A 21,535-nucleotide genomic window follows, 5' to 3' on the forward strand; every position below is an offset into this window, starting at 1 on the left:
ATTTGAAGGAGTTTGGTACCCTCTGTCGTTTGTGCAAAGTCACATTTATGTCTCTGTGTAGTTGTGTTGCATGGTGCATAAAGTGCAAAAACAACATTCTGTGCTCTCATGTGACCCAAACAGCTGACTTAATTGAAAGTAAACACAGGGAAGCAGATACCTGTCCACACACAGAATAACAATCACCCACGTGACGGCTGAAAGTGCTTTGAAGGTACAACGTGACATCTTCAAGTTCAACAAGGAAACTTTGTAAGCAGGCATCTCCTCCCTTTCCTTTTTTGTTGTTGTTGTTGTCAGTGCATACTTGTTTGGAGTCGCACAGCTTAAGTGCCAGAGGTGTGCAGACAGCCAGATGAAGGGCATCACTTCAGAACGCTCCTGTGGGCGAGCGATGACAGATGGGTCGAGCAGTGGCCTGGCAGCTGAGGGCAGAGAGGGAAATGGAGGATAAGACCTCATTTGTAGCAGTGGAGGTGGTGATAAATAAACAAATACATCAGTGGGGCATGAAAATCAATCCCTGTAGTTCACTATGAAGACCCAATGTACCAGATTAGAGACTTCATTCATTACAGGAGAGCCGCCGACTTCCAAATCCATACATTTTTGTCACATTGTGTGAGACTTCAGGTCAATGAGAATTACTATTAGTAAGGACAAGGAAGAAAAATGTAATGATAACCATAGAACAGGAAATGGAAGCGACATAGACAGTGGTACACACCACTGTGCCCTGGTTGCTCGGTACGATACCAGATCGATAAAGCCAGTGTTGTTTTCGTCAACGATTACGATGACAAAATTGTTTTGTTGACAAACCATGTTTTCATGATGAAAACGAGACAGTGACGAGCTAAACATGGCTCTTGGATAACTAAAACGTGATGAGTCGGGTGTGAGTTTTCGTTGACGAGACTGGACAAAATGTTAGTGGGTGATCTATCTACAGTGGCCCCCAACCTTTTTGCCACACAGACCGCCTTGTATTCCCTCAAATCTCCGGCAGAAGATGTTTGATGTGTGTGGTAAAAGGCAGTGTGCTAGCAAGACTTGAGGTTGTGCACTAACAAATATGCACATTAGCACTCAATAACATTATCAAATCCTACCTTCATTCATTCCCACATAGTATCAGCATTTGCCACCAAATATGAGGTGAAAGAAAAAGGGTAAAAATGCAATAGCCTATCTGTGCAGCGTGGGAAATAGTGTAATACACACAATTGTGCGTTCGAACAAAGTGGGACGGGTACCTGCTTGCAACAAACATAAACATGCAAAAATTATGGGATTAGTAACTTTATAATGTATTTTTGTATATAAAATAATGGCCCATATTTCCAAAATTGATATGCATTGCATGATTTTTTTTTTTTTTTTTATATTGCATGATTTTCTTTCAACTAAAATTGACTAAAACTAGATTAAAACGTATATGTGCCCTGCCATTGGCTGGTGACAAGTCTAGGGTGTACCCTGCCTCTCACCCAAATTCAGCTAGCATAGGCTCCAGCATACCCCCACGAACCCTAATTAGGATAAGCGGCATAGAAAATAGATGGATGGATAGACTAAAACCTTTTAGTTTTTGTCGACTAAATCTAGACTATAACTATGACATATAGAAATGTCTAAAATGTGACTAAAAGAAGAAGTATTTTCATCCAAAAGGCGAAGGCTGAATCCCAATTCTACCCATTACCCATTGTCTTACCACTTACCCCTAGGTTTTGCGCATTCAAGAGAATCAAGTGGTGTCCCAATTCTCCTTAAACGGAGGGGTAGGGAGTAAGTACACCGCTTGAAAATGAGTGCGGTAGGCTACCACTTTGGAAACGAAGGGGGAGGCAGAGCTACAACACCCGCTGACAAGACGGAAGACCACGCAGAGACTGAAAGAAACATACCAATGTAAGTAATTGCGCATAATTATTGAGTTTCACAGTAACGTCACTCATGTTTTATTAAATACTCCTGATCAAAATCTTAAGACTAGTTGAAAAATTGCTAGAATTTGCATTTTGCACATTTGGATCTTAATGAAGTTTTAAGTAGAGCTACAATATGCAAAAACAAGAAGGGGGAGTGAGGCAAAAAGCACTTTGAAAAAGTCATTCATTGAAAAAAAAAATTAAACTGAAATAGGCTGTTTATCAGCTGATCAAAAGCTTAAGACGATCGCTCAAAAAATAACAAAAAAACTCTCCAAACCAGATTGAAAATTTTCCCAGTAGGACTCAGTCATGAGTATTTCTACCTTTCTTCTTAATCACTTCAAAAATTGCTTTAGGCATGCTTGATGGGAGTGTTTCCAGGAGGCTAGTGGGAACATTGCTCCAAGTGGTGAAGATGGCTTCACGAAGGGCATCAACTGTCTGGAACTGATGGCCATTTTTATAAACTTCCCTTGCCATCCATCCCCAAATGTTCTTTATGGAATTTAAATGAGGAGAACATGCAGGATGGTCCAAAAAAGTGATGTTATTCTCCCTGAAGAAGTCCTTGGTCAAGCGAGCATTGTGAACTGCAGCGTTGTCCTGTTGAAAAACCCAGCTGTTACCACACAGACGAGGGCCCTCAGTCATGAGGGATGCCCGCTGCAACATCTGCATGTAAGCAACCACCGTTTGACGACCCTGCACCACCTGAAGCTCCAGTGTTCCACTGAATGAAAAAGCACCCCAGATCGTGATGGACCCCCCTTCACTGTGCCGGGTAGAAAACATCTCAGGTGGGATCTCCTTGTCATGCCAGTAACGTTGGAAGCCATCTGGACCGTCAAGGTTAAATTTTTTCTCATCAGAGAATAAAACTTTTTTCCACCTTTCAATGTCCCATGATTGATGCTCCCTGGCAAAGTCTAAACAGGCAGTTTTGTGGCGTTGAAGGAGACGAGGTCTTTGAATTCGTTTTTTGTTTTTTAAACCCTTTTGCCACAGATGCCGTCTGATGGTTACTGCACTGCAGTCGGCACCAGTAGGGGCCTTAAGTTGGGTCGAAGACCGCCCTGTGTCTTGATGGACAGCCAAACGGATCCTTCAGCTCAGTGCAGGTGTGATTTTTTGGGTCTACCACTTGACTTTTTTGTTCCATAATGATCTTTCAAAAAATGTAGAATGACTGATTTACTGCGCCCAACCTCAGCAGCAATGGCACGCTGCGAGAGGCCTTGCTTATGCAGCTTGACAATCCGACCACATTCAAAAAGAGAAAGCTTCTTAGCTTTAGCCATCAGGAGGGCATGACAGTGTGAATGCCTGACAGAAAATTAACATTTTGAGCAGATTTTGGCTTTTATAGCCTGTGGTCTTAAACTTTTGATCAGCTGATAAACAGCCTATTTCAGTTTAATTGTCGTTTTCAATAAATGACTTTTTCAAAGTGCTTTTTGCCTCACTCCCCCTTCTTGTTTTTGCATATTGTAGCTCTACCTAAAACCTCATTAAGATCCAAATGTGCAAAATGCAAATTCTAGCAATTTTTCAACTGGTCTTAAGATTTTGATCAGGAGTGTATATTCAATCATTAGCTACTACACGTAAATATTCACTATGTTTTGAGTTGTTGGTTTTCGGTAGCTCTAACACCGATATATAACTTTATTGCATCTACTGCAGTGCTTCCCAAACTTTTTACAGTCAGTTTATCAGGAAGTGAGCTAAATAAAAGATGTAAACAACAAAACCGTATGTAGACAGCACACCACATTATATCAACTTTTTTAATCTAACGTCGTCCCGTCAATTTCTTTTTTTTTTTTTTACCACCACTCTATATTTGTTTTCGGCACACTGTTATTATATTACTATTATTGTATTTACAATGACTTCATAGTTGTACCCCATCAATCATGCATGTGTGTCATTCCTGCAGGAGATGCTGTGCCAACTGAAGTCAGCCCTCTGCTACACAGTCCAGTACTCCAGCACCATCCAAAAGCTACAATCTCAGTATGGAAAAGTCAAATACACAAAATGCAATTCTGCACTTTCGTACAAAACAATCTGGAGGACGACGTCACCGACAGGAGGAGAGCGAGGCCAAAACAGGGGGGTTTTAAACCTTGAAATGATGGTTGATAAGTATAAACATACATTTGTTGATGACATTTGTGATATTGTTATTTCTATTTCATATGTATATTTGATACATTTTCTATTTTTATAAATGTTACAGTGCTGGTTGCCAGCTGTTATTTGTGTCGTTTTGCAATAAATGTCATGGTTTGTAAAAATGTGTGCCTTGTATCGGGAAAAAAAAAAAGGTGTTGTGAGGTAGGCTATATAAAATTGAAATAATGTACAAATATATTTCCTCTTACTTTATGGAAGCAAATTTGTATTATGAACAACTTTATTATCTAATCTGCCTATGTCACAGCCAGAAAACTGTGAAGGGAGATGATGTAATGAGAATCAAGTGGTGTCCCATTTCTTAGGGGCTTCTTCCCCTTGGCCCTGGGTTTTAAGTGGTAGCGGAAAGGGCTGGAAGACTTGCTACCAAAACAACACTTGATAAAGCACCAATAACTCGGCATGATTGATGAAATGATTGGTGACATGAAGGCGAGAGTTTGACTCCGGAACTGATGAAACTGAGGGTAATCAAAGCACCCGGCCAAAAAAATAAAATCAAAATGAAGAAAAATTCCGTGCGAGGAAATAACTAAAGTATAATTTGACATACTGATAACAACAAAAAAAAAGATATGCTTTACGGTTATTTCAAGTTTTTTTGCAAAACAGTGCAAAAAAATAATATAGGAATATATTTCAATTCTATTTTAGCATTAAAAGCTTCTACGCCAGGACTTGCTGCATCTCAGCCTTGTGATATGGGTGAAAAAGCATTTTCCATTTGTTTTATATTCTCCAAATATTTAAACATTTACATTTTCCTTTTCTTGTAATGTTATGACTTTATAACCAATATTTTGACTTTATTCTCTTAATATTACGTTTTCACAACAAAATTAAAAAAAAAACTTTTGCTGTTTCTCATATGACAACTTTAGATGTCTTTTTTCCTTTCATAGTCCAACTTTAATTTGAATTTATTTGATTCATTTGTTTTTTTCCTCATATTACAAAATTAGTTTCATAAAATAACTCTTATATTATGACTAGTTTCATAAAATAACTCTTGACTTTATTCTCCTAATATTTAAACTTTATCCTAAAATTACTGCAGTGTTTTCCATGTTTGCTTTGCTTTTTTCTCATAGTACAAATTTTCATAATATAACATAATATTTTCATTTTATTCTCCTAATATTTCAACTTTATTATCCTAAAATTACTGCTGTTTTTTCCATGTTTGTTGTCATCTAATGAAAGCCATTTGACAACGTAACTATTAATGTTGGCTATCACTGAATCATAACCACATGACGACTCCAAATTGTCCGTCACTTGACCCTGAGGCTGCTTTTGTGTGGACATGCATGCCAGTTATTGCAGAAAACGTATTTGATGTTTTGTTTGTGTGTGTGTGTGTGTGATACCTGTGTTCCCAACCTGGACAGGTAGCGGTTGCGTAAGCCAAAAGCAGACATAGGTGTCAGTCTAGCCAAATCGCCCTCTGTCAGCTGACTGGGCCGCCGTCTATTCCTGCACATAAGTTTACCATGTTTAGCAGCTCCGCAGACAACTTTGTGAATGATATTATCAAATGAGAGGGAAATACACCATACTATAAAGTTGTTGAAGTCAATCATCTTTTATAGAAAATTAACTTGGTTTGACAAAAAACAGGTCAAATATTGATCAACGATCAAAAACAGCCCTCAAAATGACAAACATTCTTAAAAATATAAAATATCATAGTGGTTAAATGTAGACAAAAGTGCCTCTCATTGCATACTTATAACAACATGCACTCAAAGAGCCCCCAAACCAGTGAGGAGCACATTAAATTAGGAGATTACATGATGAGTTTTTAACATTTACAGGTGCAAATACCCCTATTATCCACCATAAAGTATCACATACTCATGAATGATGTGTGCAAAAGACAACATAACACATAAAAGCATTTAAAAAGCACTTGTGTAAAACCAGGATAACAAAGTAATTTGAGGTTGATACATTAAAAAGGCGCATGCAACTCAACTTCCTTCTTAAAAAAAAATAAAAAGAATAAAATAAACAAAACAAAATGCGTCCTTCACAGGAACACAACCAAATATTATCTCCAGACAGTCAGTTGTGGTGAGGAAGCGCCACAGATGACAGCGCTGGGCGGAGTCAGTAGCGCAGTCCCGCCCCAACGGCTCATAACCGACAGCTGAGGGGTGGGCAGTGCGGCCAGCTGGCTCTGTGCGCCCAGGACCGTGAGCGATCCCTCAACACCATCATCATCATCATCATTATCTGGAAAACAGCAACGACAGCAAGGAGACACATTAGTCAGCAAGACAAAACATAGAAGATATAAAGTAAGACAAGGGACAAAAACAGATCAAGATAAAGAGATGTGACCTAATTTCCCCCATTGTGAGCACACACATGCAAAGAAAGAGGACAGAACGTAAGTGCCGCCCACCAAGACATCTAGTGCACTTTGTTTTTTTTGTTCTAAGCCCAAAATAAACCCGGCGGAGGGGGGAATGTGTGACAACACTTTTCTTAGTGATACTACAAGTAAAAAACAAACCACAAGAATTACCAGCTCAGCATTGTCGGCCCCCAGCATTTTTAGCAGCAAATGTCATAAATGCATCATTTTGTCTTCATTAATATCATAGATTCACTTGTGTGAAAATCTTGACAGTAAAAGCATGTAACCGCTGAAAATCTTTAACCATTCCAAATGTTTGCCTTTTTTACATATCATACTGTAAATCCTCCATTAACACCTATAGCCAATTATGCACCGAGTCTGCTATAGTCGCCGGGTGTGGAGTCAAAAAACTTGGCAGCAACAGCCATGGCCATGGTAGTTTTTACGACCTTCACAAGATGAAGTTTCATGAGTGAGCAACATACAGCAGCTTTATATACCCTTTCATGCGCTTTTTTCCCGGGGGTATGCTGGAGCCTATCCCAGCTGACTTCGGGCGAGAGGCGGGGTACACACTGGTTTCCAGTCAATCGCAGGGTACAAATACAACCATTCTCATTCACATTCATACCTATGGACAATTTAGAGTCACCAATTAACATGCATGTTTTTGGAATGTGGGAGGAAACCGGAGCACCAGGAGAAAACCCACACAGGCACGGTGAGAACATACAAACTCCATACAGAGATGCCAACGGAGATTTGAACCCAGATATCCTGACTGTGTGGCCTATATGACCACTAGGTCACTGTGCGGACAGTTTTCAACTTTCATAAATAATAATTGTCCTCTTTGAGGTTTATGTGAATGCAACAAACACTGATAAGATGTTTTATAACACCATGTATATGGCAGCACTATGTACTGCAAAAATTATCCTTAAAAACAGTCATCCCTCACCACGTCATGGTTTGAATTTCCCAGCCTCATTCTATCACGATTTTTCCAATATATATTAATTAATAAATAATGCTGTTAAGTGGTTGAATACGGTCTGTCTGTCAGTAATGTTACCTTAATGTTCAGTGAGACAAGCACCAGACATGAACAGGCTTTCATTGGAGGTTTGAATGATCTCACAACAAGTACGATAATAACAACATAATAATCATTATCATCGTCTTCATAATAACAACACGGGCTACTGTTGCGGCCATAACCCAGGCCAAGCTAAAACCTAACTCTGAAGCCCCGATGTCACTTTCTGTCCACCACACATCCGGAACACATTCACTGTGTCATGCATTAGTTTTATTCATGTCTTAAATGGCTTTTTTTCTACTATTATATCTACTATATTGGGTAATAGTAGTGTACAGGTGACTATGGGGGTGTTATTTCATGTCTAGAGGGCTCTAATACTATTTAGAAGGTCTAAACTAAGAACTAAGAAAATAGGAATCCTGCTTTGCGGAAATTCACTTATCATGGTTGAGTCTGGAACCAATTAACGGTAATAAACGAGGGATTACTACTGTAATATCACATCACAACACACCTCCTTGTATCGGCGACACTCAGTAGGCTGAAGAGGAAAGCCTTTAATTTTTTTTTTTATGAACTAAGAGTTGACAACCTCGGACTATGTAATTTTTAACCAGGCACAATCTATTGAGAGCCAATAAAAAGTATCCCTCTACAAAGTGTTTTGACTGACACTGAGAGAGTAATAGAAATATGTATATACAGTAAGTTCCTGGTGACCAGTCCAGCGTGTAACCCGCCTGTCACCCGAAGTCAGCTGGGATAGGCTCCAGCATACCCCCACGACCCTAATGAGGAGAAGCGGCATAGAAAATGGATGGATGTATGGATATACTGTACTGTCTGTAGTGGTGTAGAACTGCACTGCATTGTACTGAGATGTGTTTCTAATGTTTTGGCTCCCTTTAAGAGAGGACCATTACTAATATATCTTATTTATTGTCAATACTGAGCATTATTACCTATGTAAATCCAGTTCTTACATATGAATGTATTAGGCCATGCAGGTATACCTAATGCAGTGACCAGCGAGTGTAGACATGGGATTAAATATTCAACAGCCGGTTCGTCTCAGGGTAAATCGGTTCTTGGAAGTGTCACAAAATATGTGTGTACCACTTGATTAGATGAGTGGGTTGTTCATTATGTTTCTAAGATGCCTGCGAGTGGGTGGAAAAGAGGCAACGAAGTGTGAAGAGTGGTGGTACTCACTCTGCATCTGAAGTGGCTTCTTTCTGGAGTTTGGCTCTGGCGGCAGCTGACCGGTTCAAATCCCCTCCTGCAGCGGAATAAAAGAGGGGAAGATGGAAGTGATTACACAGGGAAGACTAGCAGTGGAAGGGTGTGCTTCATGATCACAGAACAGGAAGATAAAAGCGTATTCTCTTACCTCTTAGATAATCCACAAAGTAAAGCATCACCACGGCCATCAATGCAACTGCAAGACAGAACAAAAAAAAAAAACTTTCACACTGTCAATCAAAAAAAGGGTTTCATGAAAAGGGAGGAAAAAAAGACTGACTGCATATGCAGATACAGAAAAAGACCTGGAGGACCAGGTATCCTTTGTTGTCTAGGATGGCTCCTGCTGCCATTGCGATGAGCGCAAGCCCAAGGTTTTGGATGGACTGCATGCTGGGGAGGAAGGTTAATATTACAATGAATATTATTAATGCCAGTGAAAAGCCAGTTAACAGTTATCTGCAAAGGGAATACAATACGTACAAGCCATAGGCCGTCCCCAGCTGATGCTCGGGCACCACAAAGGCAACCATGGGCCATAGGGCGCATGCCAGTAGGGAGTACGACACACCCAGCAATGACTGGAAAACACAAAGACGCTCTAAAGTTAACATTGCCTTTGTTATACAGTCGTCACTCACCACATTGCGGCTCGAATTTCATGGCTTCACTCTCACAGTTTTTCAAACACAATAATTAATAAATCATGCTATTTCGTGGTTGAATACAGACTATTATTAGTAAAAAAAAAATAAATTAAAAAAAAGCATATTAAAGCTAATTGTACAAATTTTATCCAACATTAAGCATTGTTCAGTGAGACAAGCACCACACTTTATCGCCCGAACAACGGGCTTTTATTGCAGGTTTACATTACACTAGTCTGATTACACTATTAATCTCACCATCAAATTATAGAAAGATGTCATGTGATCAAGATTGTAGTATAATGACTATATGGGGGTGGCCATGGCTGCTGATGAGCAATTTTTTTTTTTTTTTTTTTACAAAGAATGTCTTTGTTTTTGTTATAAATAGCCTATTTTGATTAAAAACAGATTTGTATTAATAAAGAATTTAAAATGAGTGTGCATTTAACAGAAGACCTATACTTACCACGCATTAATAAAAATTACCCACTTCAGTGGCACAATCCAAAGGAGATGAGGTGAGCGCTAGTTTTGAATGCTAGGAAGACCATCAGCATGGACTTATTGGCTCATAATGGCTACTAAAACATCACGCAAAATGTGGAAGTATTTAAAAAAGGTGACTCCTGAAAGTGAAATGCAACTTGTGTCAGCAGCTTCTTACATATGACACGATGGTAAAACTTTACAATAAAACGGTACACAAAATTACAGTCATGAATGAGGAACAAACCTATCTAACCCTAACCACTACTCAGTAGGTTCAGTACTGTAGTTCCTCAGTAACTACTCTACTTATTAGTTCCTCACTAGTTCTTCATTAGTTCCTCAGTAACTTGTCTAACGTGCCTTAGTCATTAGTTCCTCAGTAACTAGTCTAAATTTATGTGCCTTAGCTCCTCAGTAACTACTTTACTCATTAGTTCCCCATTAGTTCCTCAGTAACTAGTCTAAATTTATGTGCCTTAGTTCCTCAGTAACTACTTTACTCATTAGTTCCCCATTAGTTCCTCAGTAACTAGTCTAAATTTATGTGCTTTAGTTCCTCAGTAACTACTTTACTCATTAGTTCTTCATTAGTTCCTCAGTAACTTGTCTAAATTTATGTGCCTTGGTTCCTCAGTAACTACTTTACTCATTAGTTCCTCATTAGCTCTTCATTAGTTCCTCAGTAACTAGTCTAAATGTATGTGCCTTAATTCCTCAGTAACTACTTTACTCAGTTCCTCATTAACTCTTCATTCGTCCCTCAGTAACTAGTCTAAATTTATGTGCCTTAGTCATTAGTTCCTCATTAGTTCCTTAGTTCCTCAGTAACTAGTCTAAATGTATATGCCTTAATTCCTCAGTAACTACTTTACCCATTAGTTCCCCATTAGTTCCTCAGTAACTAGTCAAAATGGATGTGCTTTAGTTCCTCAGTAACTACTTTACGCATTAGTTCCCCATTACTTAATTAGTTCCTCAGTAACTGGTCTAAATGTATGTGCCTTTGTTCCTCAGTAATTACTTTACTCATCAGTTCCTCAGTAACTAGTCTAAATAAATGCCTTAGTTACTCAGTACCTACTTTAATCATTAGTTCACCATTAGTTCTTCATTTGTTCCTCAGTAACGAGTCTAACTTTATGTGCCTCAGTCATTAGTTCCTTATTAGTTTTTCATTAGTTCTTCAGTAACTACTGTATTTGTGTGTACCTTATTGTACAACAGCGTATCATTTAAACCAGGTAAGGCTGTTACGACATCTTCATTTTATATCCCAACGGTAAATCTTCATGCAATAAATGAGGCTGCTAAGTGAGTTTTGGCAAGCTCTTGTTTTTCAAGCTATGTTGTTCGTATTCTACGTGCACTTTTCTAATGTGTTTCGGTTTCGTTAGTCTTTCCTTCTGTGTCACTTAAATATATTGACGTGCTGTTGTTGCACACCTGCCATGCTTATTTCTTTATCTTGAGTGTTTTAGCCTTCTCTTTGAGGTGGAAAAAGTCACAAATGTTTGTCAGGATCACCATTAGCACTGCAAAATCTAACAAATCTGATTTGACTACGAAAATCCTTAGTAGAAGACAGTCCTACATAATAATCAGCAGCAGCAGCAAAATAACACAGGCTACTGTTGCGGCCATAACCCACCACAACCTGAAAACTGAACACCCAATGTCACTTCCTGTCCTCCACCCATTTGGCTCTTCTACTAGCATCGGAACACATTTACTGTGACACCGCACAAGCTTTATTATGTCTTAAATGTCTTATTTTCTCTTATTATATCTACTATATTGGGTAATACAAATGTAAAGGGGACTATAGGCGTTATTTCTGTCTAGAGGGCTCTAATAATATAAAAAAACACGCATTTAGAAGGCCGTAAATGGGGTTTCTATGCCATATCTATGAAAATATTCCATTTGTAAAAAAGGAATCCTACGTTGCAGAAATTCACTTATCGCGATCAAATTGACTGCGATAAACAAGGGATTACTGTCATGTCATGTCAGTTTAAGATTTAAGATAAAAACAAAACATTGTAAATTGCAGAAAAGTCCATCTACAGCACACGTTTTAATTCTGTCGCCATTTAAACTGTGTTTGAACATTACCAATGGAATGCAATGACACACTTAACTGCTTTGCTAATTACTTAACAACTCTATTCCCTTTCAGTTTATATGCATTGCTTGATGCAGAAACAGGAGTCAAGATTTCACTGTGCAACCGGGTCCAATTTTCAGTTCATTACAATTTTGCTGACAATGTGAATTATTATTTGTATTAGCATTTAAAACGTGAGGTCCTCAGTTACCATGGCGATCCACGGGTTCCAGAAGGTGAAGGCCAGCATCATGTGAGAGGCGAGCGTGGTGCACACGGCACATATCACCCAAATCACGTTTTTTCCCGTCTTGTCCACCATGAAGCCCAAAATGGGAGAGGCGGGTGCCGAGATGATGTAAACAATACTGAAGAAGACAGAAGGCCACAGTTTTCACTAGAAAAAGTCATTTCAGGGAAAGGCACAATAACAGCAGCAAATCAAAGAAACAGGGACGCCTTCAAATGCAGTGATATCAAGGTGGAGGAAGTGTGGAACAATTCCCCCAGTTTAGCAAATGTCCTCAGTGATGAATAAATGATGACTCATCAACAAAAAGCTTGAAAACAAAGTTCAAAGTCTAAAAATGCAATGCAAAATGCTTTGAGAACCCTGAAATGCAGTTTGCATGCAGACAAACAATTATTTAGAATTAAAATTGAAAATTCTCTGTGCCTATTATTGACATGGGACCCGAATTACCTGTTGACAGCTCTGGCTTCAGCGGGGGAAAAGTTGAACTTCTCGATGAAGAGCATCCTGTAGATAAGAAGACAAGATGGCGATTTGGGGATCAAAATGACTTCAAGTGTCAGCCTTGCATCCGTCACGTTGTGTAACGTACAGTGTCTGATGGAGAAGCTGTGCCAGTTGTTAAGTGACTAGAGAGCGTCTTTCGAGTTGATTTCTTTCATTGTCAAGACATTTTCCAAACCAACTTCCATTTCGGAACCCCACTCCACCGCCTCCAACCACCTGTGTGGCTTCATAATAATGCAGCATTGTGGGGCTGTGCCACTGAACCTATACTGTACTGTATATGTGGACATTGTGCTCATTTCATGACAGGCCCCATTTTATTCCTGGCGTGTATCACACTACTACACAAAGACACAATAATCTGGCAACAACAGTCATGATCCTGAAAAACAAACATGAGGAAATGGACAGGCTACATCATGGTTCGAACATCGTTCCCCCACTCTATTGCTGTTTTTCAAAAATTAATAAATGATCGCTGTTTTGTGGTTGAATACGGCCTATTATTAGTAAAAAAAAAAACAAAACATACTGTATGCAAATGTAAGAAAATTGTGCGTATTCTTGGCCTAAATTAAGCATTTTCAAGCATAAAAATGGTAAATGAACTAACCAAATGAACTAAAATACAAATACAAGGCAGAAGCAGCATTCTAATTGTGAATGTAGTCCTCCGTTCTACAAAGGCCACTAGATGTCAGTAATTGTTCGGTGAGACAGGCACTAGATAAGGTTCCCTAGCGAACACATTTACTATGACACTGCTAGAGCCAAAGTTTTATTTATGTCTTAAATGGCTTATTTAAACAGCTTTTTTACTCTTGTTTTGTCTACTATATTGTAATGGCGGAAGTACACTGGACGTACACTGTCCAGAAACAAACAAGGAGATGCTAACGTGTGAGGCTATGTTATCTTATTTATGTCTAATATGTCTTATTTTCTCTGATTTTATCTACTATACTGGGTAATACAAATGTAAAGGTGACTATAGGGGAATGATCTAACAACAGACGCAATAATAATACAAATAGTAATAATATTAATAACACGGGCTAATGTCGCAACCGTAATTCAGTTAAAACCGGACTGACGTCACTTTTTGTCCGCACGTCCGGAGGACATTTATTGCAACACACACAAGCACAAGTTTTATTTACGTCTTAAATGGCTTATATTGGTAATACAAATGTAAAGCTGACTATGTGTAGAGGGCTCTAATAACGTTAAAACCGTCTTTAGAAGATTGTAAACAGTTTTCCTATGCCAGAACTACGAAATATTCCACTTATTAATACTAAAAACTATACAAAAATTCACTTATCAAAATGCCACACAGTGAGCACTGTTTATGACCTTCTAAATATGGTTTTTAACATTATTACAGCCCTCTGGATATGCAATATAACCCCTATAGTCACCTTTACATTCCTATTGTCCAATCTAGTAGACATAATAAGGTCAAATAAGCCATTTAAGATGTAAACAAAACTTGTGCTTGTGTGTGTAGCAATAAATGTCCTCCGGACATGTGGACAAAAAGTGACGTCAGGGGGTCAGAGTTGAGATTTAGCTGAATTACGGGTGTAATAGTGGGCCTGTGTTAACATGATTACTATTTTTATTATTATTGTGCCTGTTAGATCATTCAAACCTGCAATAAAAAGCCTGTTGTTCAGGTGATCAAGTCCAGCTCTTGTATGTTTCACCTACTGACACCTAGTGATCAGTGTAGAATACTGCACATCACAATTTGAATGTGTCTTCAGAATGCCCTATATTTGTATTTTAGTTAATTGTTATTTTTATAAGCTTGAAAATGCTTCAGGTAAGCTTTACTTAAATAATTTTATTTAACTAATTGGCAGCATTCGTCCACAAAACTGCATAATTTATTAATTAAAATATTTTTTTTAAACCATAATGGAGTGAAGCCGCAAAATTCAATCCACGATGTGGCGAGGGATGAATGTATTTCATTAATTTCCTCAAGCTGCGCCTCCCCTCAGGCCTTCTGGTGCCACCCAAGGGAGGCCTGCCACACACTTTGAATATCGCTAAAATTACTTATTGGAAATTTTACTTAGTATTATCAGCATAAAATACCACACTATTGTGGAAAGACAGTAACTTGGAAGATATAGTGATTATACAAGCACAACTATCAACAAATAATGGGCGCAACACACGAGAGGCGACAAACGACTGCAACTTGCGAAACTCATTGCCAATGCATAGCAAACCCTGCACACAGGAGGCGACGAGCGGCTGTGGCCAGCTACACTGGTATGCAACGCACTCACATCCAGACGTACGAGTCTGAATTACGAATTACGATTTTGATTGGCTGTCAGGTGTGGAGGGAATTTGGGAGTATCAAAGCAGTTGAAAGGAGTGAAAGCGGCCGTTGTTGATCGTGTACTCTTGCTAGTACCGGATCTTGCTAGCATTGAAGATAAACTTACATAAATGTCCATATAAATTAATGTAAATTTCCCTGATATATTTATTCTGGCACCAACAATGTTAAATATCTCCAGGACATCTGACACGACAAGTATTCTTTTTTTCCCTCGATGTTTACCTGCGAGAGTGTACTGAATAGCATCCCGTCCGCTCATTGGTCGATCAATAAAACTCCCGCTGATCGGTCCTCGTCTGGGCGACAGCAATGAAAAGTTGAACATTTTTCAACTTTCTGGGATCGCTTCGCAAGCCAGCGTGTGCATGGTGACATGCAAGACCACAAAATTTAACATGCACAAATTACGCCTGTCGCTTGGCTGGACGTTGACTCACAATAACCGCCCTGTCGCACAGGTTCCATTGAAAATGAATGGACTTGAGGTGATGTCGCCTCCCGTGCATGGCACCCATTAGTGACAAAAAGTACAAGACAAGGTGTGCTAATCTGGTAGAATATATGAAAACATATACACTTTCTTGACTTGTGTAAGGTAAGATAAACAAATGTATGAAGCGACTCCTCTGCTTTGTGTAATACTCACTGCCCCAGTCCAATAAAAGGGAAGATGGCCACGTAGTAGCTCACACAAATGATGAAGATGATCCACAGGGGGAAAGGGAAGTCTTTCACATCGGTCAGTTTAATTACCTCACCTGACATTCAAGATAAAAAACACACACTGAAGCGTAAAGCAATTAAAAACATCCATGTAATTAAGTAAATACTGTATAAGACAGCACAATACTGTAGCTAAAGCACATTAGGGACTATCAAGAAGGCAAGACATGCCTCTGAGGGTCCAAACAACACTTCGGACATAGTTACAATACTTTACCTGTTTTGCCCTGCTCCTTTTGGAGGATTTTCTCAGCTCTTTTGTCGAGAAATGCCAACACCAGAGCACAGATTAGTGAGAATATGCAGGTTACAGCAGCTGAAGAACGAAAATAGGATTAAACTCAGATGTAGAAATACGGTGGCGGGGGAATGGGGTGAAGCATTTCTGAAGTGACAAAATTGTTGGAAAGTCTGTACTGTTTAATTGGTAAACCCACTGTAAAAACAAAGATTATTCTTGCACATTTAGCTCAGTTCAGCTGAGAAAATTTGTATTTCCTCTGATCCGATTCACGTGAATCAGCACTTTCAGTTCTTCTTGGCACTTCTGCTCACTGTCATCTGAGATTGTTAGAAAGATGGGAGTATCTCTAGGATATGCAAGCCTGAATGTTGTTACATTAGGTTGGTACTTTACCTATCATGAGCGAGACGCCAAGTGTGCGATAACCCGGAGGGCCGACAAGAAGAGCCACTTTGCTGTAAACCCAACCCATGATGTTCATGTTGACTGTGCTGCCCTTCAAACAAGAGCAGACAGATGATCAGACTTAGAAGTGTATATTTACATACTGTACAGTCATCCCTTGCCACATCGCACGTCCAATTTTGCGCCTTCCCTCTGCCGGTTTGTCAAAATATATTAATTAATGAATCACGCCATTTCGTTGGCTCACTATGGCCTATTATTACTCAAAAAATATGCATTTTTAAACAAATTGTACGTATTTTTGACGCATAAATGAACTTAAATACAAATACAAAAACACACATTGAAAGAGATGTGATATTCTGTGATGTGATGTTGTATTCTACACTGGTCACTCGGTGTCAGTAATGCTAAATTATGTTGCACCACAGGTGTCCAATCTTTTCCACCAAGGGCTGCATACTGAAAAATCAAATGATGCAGGGGCCATTATGACATATGATATTTTTCCATTTTCTAAAAGGAATCAACCAATCCAATGTTTTATATATATAGCTACAAAGTTATATATCATGCATAATGCATCTCAGCTTTTTCTTAAAAGGTGACAACATGTATTATTATTAGTATTATTAATAGGGGTGTCACCAGACATTCTGTTCACAAGCTTTATTTTTTTTTTTTATTAGCAAAAAAAAATAGCTGTGGGCCACAAATGGCCACCGGAATAGCCACCCAGGAAGTACTAGTATGCAGAAACCAGAGCAACAAGGAACTCTACCAATGCTAACATGTGAGTCTGTATTATGTCTTATTTTTTTATTGTTATGTCTACTATGTTGGGTAATAAGAGTGTAAAGGTGACTATAGGGGTGTTATTTTATGTCAAGAGGGCTCTAATAATGTTAAAAAGTGTATTTAGAAGGTTGTACACAGGTTTTCTATGCTCTAACTACCAAAATAGTCCACTTATAAATCAGGAATCCTACTTTGTGGAAATTGCAATTAACCGCCATAAACGAGGGATTACTGTACTGACTTGTCGGTGTTGTCGGCCATGACGTTCTTACCAGGCGAGCCATGCTCAGCTGAAGGCCGAACACCAGATTGAGCTCCTTCCCTTTAAACCAGTTGACTGCATATGTGTTCTGGGCCACCGCCAGGGACTCCCCTCCAATTCTACTCCAATGAAACAGAAGTGAAAACAGCATAAAAAGAGCACCACAGAATTATATCCACTTTCTGGATACACTGGATTCCCTCACAGAATTAACACGGCAAATTGAGCTATCTACTATATAAAATATATAACTTTGTTGACAGGATTACATTTTTATATTTATGTAAAACAAAAAAAATATTGTTACTATCAATCATTAAAAATAGGCAAATTAAACTGATTGAGGCAAAATGGAGTGCAGTGCTGGAGTGCAGTGCAACCATCACAGGCGCTGTAGATTCAGTCACAACTAGTTTAAACAGCAAAATCACTTATTGGCATTCCTTTATCCCTGCTTTTGTTACCGAGCACTTAATTTTGACAACAAAAAGGATTATTCTTGAAAAAAAGAAAATTATGAGGAAAAAAGACTTGCATTCATTTATTGTTAATGTTTGAGACTGTAAAAGTCTCAAACACAATCATTTCCTTACCCAAATATAAAACGTCCAATTTCCATCAACCAGAAATAATTCACCAAAGCGCCAATAGCAAAGATTACCTGTGTAGATTAAAAAAAAAAAAGTTAAATTAAATTTTCTCTACACTATGAGGAGGAATATTATCAACCGACCTGCCCAACACAAACAAAAAGGGAAAAGAGGATGGTTCCCAGCCTGCAAAAACATCAAATGATCAAATCATGTAAGTAAAAAATCATTTAGCAGTGACGTCATGACGTGTGTGGTGGTAATACCTGATGCCAAAGACTCTGTCAATCAGGAAGCCACCAAAGAAGCAGAGAATGACATTGGGCCAAGAGTACCAAGCATACAGCTGCATGAACCGAGCTGTGTTCAGACTCAAATCCTTCACAAGACACACATGTTCTATTTTTAGGCATTTTTGTATACCATTATTCGACACAAGAAGTGAAATACAAAGTACTGAAGTACTGGGAACATTTACTTTAAAAAATACTTATATCATATCAAGCATATCAATCTGTGCAGTCAAATTATTGAATGGGCCAAGTAGAAAAGTCGAGCAATCTCCTTAAACTGTATGAGACAGTTTTACAAGGGAGCATAGCGCAGACCTGCCAATATTGGATTTTATGAGTCTTTGCTGAGTTTTTTTTTTTTTTTTACCTGTTGGTTTCATGTCATTTCTACAATGTGCAGCGGGCCAAAAAAAACAACAACAAAAAAACAAGCCGCTGGTAACAAATGGCCCCTGTGCCACACTTTGGACACTCCTACTTTCATCATAACAGAGCTTTTTGGTTTGTGTCATAATTAGGGGTGTCACAAGACACAGAACTCGGGAGACGAGATTGGGTCCACGAGAACGAGACGAGACTTTAACATTAATTTTAAGAAAAGTACAATGAAAACATGTGACTGGACAGACTGAGTGACAAAACAATGCAGGTGCATCCAGGTGCAAATGTTTATTGTCCCACAAATTACATACAGTAATTCTGTATTTTTACATTCATTAATTATAGGTTTCTGTCAGGATTTACTCCTGCTTTTATTTTTTCATTATTTAATATGTTTAATTAAAAATATATATACATACATATTAGTTTCTTTTACTTTCCTTTTTTTTTAAGATGGAAAACAAGAGTTATTGTGAGTGTCAACATGTTTAACACAGGAATTGAACAAATTATTGGTCATTGCTGAGATATGGAGAAGGGGTAAGATTAAATCCAACTCTTTTTCCGGTGAAGTGTAATCATGTGATGGTCCTAATTGTGAATAGTGTTCATGATTCTGAGGCTTGTTGCAGAGCAGCGATTCTCAACTCGTCTGTCTTGGCACCGTCTTTGCCAAAAAAAAAAAAAAAAATCTTGTGATGACCCGATGTCCTTGAACGCATCTTTGTTTTGCGCTGGCACATTGTTTGAAACTGGCTCAAAATGACACCGCCAGCGCTTGGCAAAGGCTCCTGCACGTGTGTTACCTGAGCACAGCTTACACTTCCAAAAGTTAGTGCCCTCTAGGCATCCCCATACCCGTTGCATACATTCTGTTTACATTTAAAATTTAAATAAATATATGTGATTTATTAAATAAATACCGCATACCCAGAAATACCCACTACCAAATAAAAAAAACACCATTGGAGAGTGTTGTTAAACAGCTAAACTGTTCACTGGAGAACGGTGTTTTAAATTGCTGCCTTATAGTCTATGTTGCCCATGTTTACTACTTTCAATACGATATACAGTATATACGAGATGATTTACCTGGAGGACTTGAGTCTGAAGAGCAGCAGGGTTGTCATAACAGAAGTAGCTTCCTGGAAGAAAATAACCTATTTAGTACACAATTTACAAATAATGTAACCTGACCCACTTAATGGTGAGGTGGAATGTTCAAATAGCAAAACAAAACAGTTTTAAAACAACAACTTTAACTCCACTTGGGACGCTTCAGCTTACCAAATCCCAAGAAACACATAAAAACCAGGACAACGATCCTGTGTAGGAGGTGTGCCGGGTCGCAGATGGCAAGAAGCGGTCTACCAGTTTGGTCGCTCGCCGGTCTGACGGGTAGGGAGTCCTCGTCCTCCTCTGCTCCCAGCAGGTTTTGTTCCTCCTCGTAGTCCGCCATGTTTGGGAACAGCCGCGGGAAAGTTGACGGAAGCGAAGAAGAGACTGGTGTGCGTTCACGTGATCCGGCATTGGGTTGTCATGTGATGCGGAAAAAAACCACATGAATCCGGAACAACAAATGGGTGACACATTTTCCCACTATTTCCCCTTTCACCTACATAACATTACTAAAAGTGTTTAAAGCATTTCGTAGGGAGAGCTATTTATATTTTAATAGAAATTGGAAACATTACATTTCGCATGTAAATACACGCTGCTGTTTAATATTATGACACCAAAAACAGCCTTTATGATTATTTCATTTGTACAGCATCCCAAAGCTTAACAAATTGGATCTACCCATAGGAAAATACATAATTCCTCCCACCATATAAATGAGTATACAGTATTTAATGAAGAACTGCATATTTCATTTTTTTTTTAAACTAATTTGCCTCACAGGATTAATAAGGTATATCAGTCTATTCAGAGCAGTCATTTACCTCACAGGTTTGGAGGACTAAAAAAAATAAATGAAAGAAACCCTGAAATATCCCTAAAATATGTTCAGTCAATATTTCATCCTCCTCAAATTCTTTTTTTTTTTTTTTTTTTTTTTTTTTTTTTTTTTTTCCTCCTCAAATTCTATTAAATACAACGTAAATAACCTGTATCAGGGGTTAAGTGATGTAAATTGGAGAACATTTTGAATTAGAATTAATTAAAATAATTACTTAATATATTATCACCTGTTAATTAAACCAAGGCGTGAATAAATTGTGTGTGCAGTTTTTCATAGTGTGATATCATTCACTGAGAGAAAATGCAGTGAAAGAACATTTGAAATAATGAGCCAAATATCAGTTAAGTTAATATTGTAGCCTGTTAATACAATCAAGACATGAATAAACAATATATAGTGTAATGTACAGTACATGGTGCGCAATTTTTCATATTGTAATTACATGAAATGAGATAACATGGGGTGAAAGAACCTTTGAAATTAAAAACAATGACCTAAATAATTAGTTAATATATTAATTAAAGCAAGACAACGATAAACCAAACATGGTATACAGTAATAGGACTGTACCTAGCAAGGGGCAGGGCACTTTTTAAAAAATATTGCCCCCTAGTGGCGAATGGGATTATGGTCTGACAGTTTTTATTGACAAGATTTTCTTTAGATTTTGCCAATACTGCATTCATGTCAAAATGAAAGGTAAACCATATGTATGCA

The 21,535-nt window shown here is 38.4% G+C and overlaps 1 protein-coding gene across 3 annotated transcripts; it reads right to left on the minus strand.

The window, feature by feature from the left end:
- mfsd1 (major facilitator superfamily domain containing 1) lies at positions 1-20,356 on the minus strand. Of its 3 annotated transcripts, XM_054795242.1 has the most exons (17): positions 20,143-20,356; positions 19,948-20,000; positions 18,448-18,560; positions 18,325-18,367; positions 18,185-18,252; positions 17,602-17,710; positions 16,520-16,622; positions 16,100-16,198; positions 15,806-15,917; positions 12,741-12,797; positions 12,249-12,405; positions 9,275-9,372; positions 9,072-9,184; positions 8,940-8,987; positions 8,762-8,828; positions 5,507-5,612; positions 1-425 (listed from the first exon to the last, which is right to left on the minus strand). In XM_054795242.1, exons 1-17 carry the CDS (start codon positions 20,312-20,314, stop codon positions 366-368), a joined length of 1,578 nt encoding a protein of 525 aa, XP_054651217.1. In that variant the 5' UTR covers positions 20,315-20,356; the 3' UTR covers positions 1-365. The 3 variants fall into 3 exon arrangements, with proteins under 3 accessions (XP_054651217.1, XP_054651216.1, XP_054651215.1); XM_054795240.1 differs by lacking the exons at positions 1-425; positions 5,507-5,612 and adding an exon at positions 5,678-6,374 and having other exon boundaries at positions 20,143-20,355; XM_054795241.1 differs by lacking the exons at positions 1-425; positions 5,507-5,612; positions 18,185-18,252; positions 18,325-18,367 and adding an exon at positions 5,676-6,374 and having other exon boundaries at positions 20,143-20,355.
- Positions 20,357-21,535: the final 1,179 nt, after the last annotated feature.

The sequence above is a fragment of the Dunckerocampus dactyliophorus genome, chromosome 12 (assembly GCF_027744805.1).
Source record: "Dunckerocampus dactyliophorus isolate RoL2022-P2 chromosome 12, RoL_Ddac_1.1, whole genome shotgun sequence".
Classification (NCBI taxonomy): Eukaryota; Metazoa; Chordata; class Actinopteri; order Syngnathiformes; family Syngnathidae; genus Dunckerocampus; species Dunckerocampus dactyliophorus.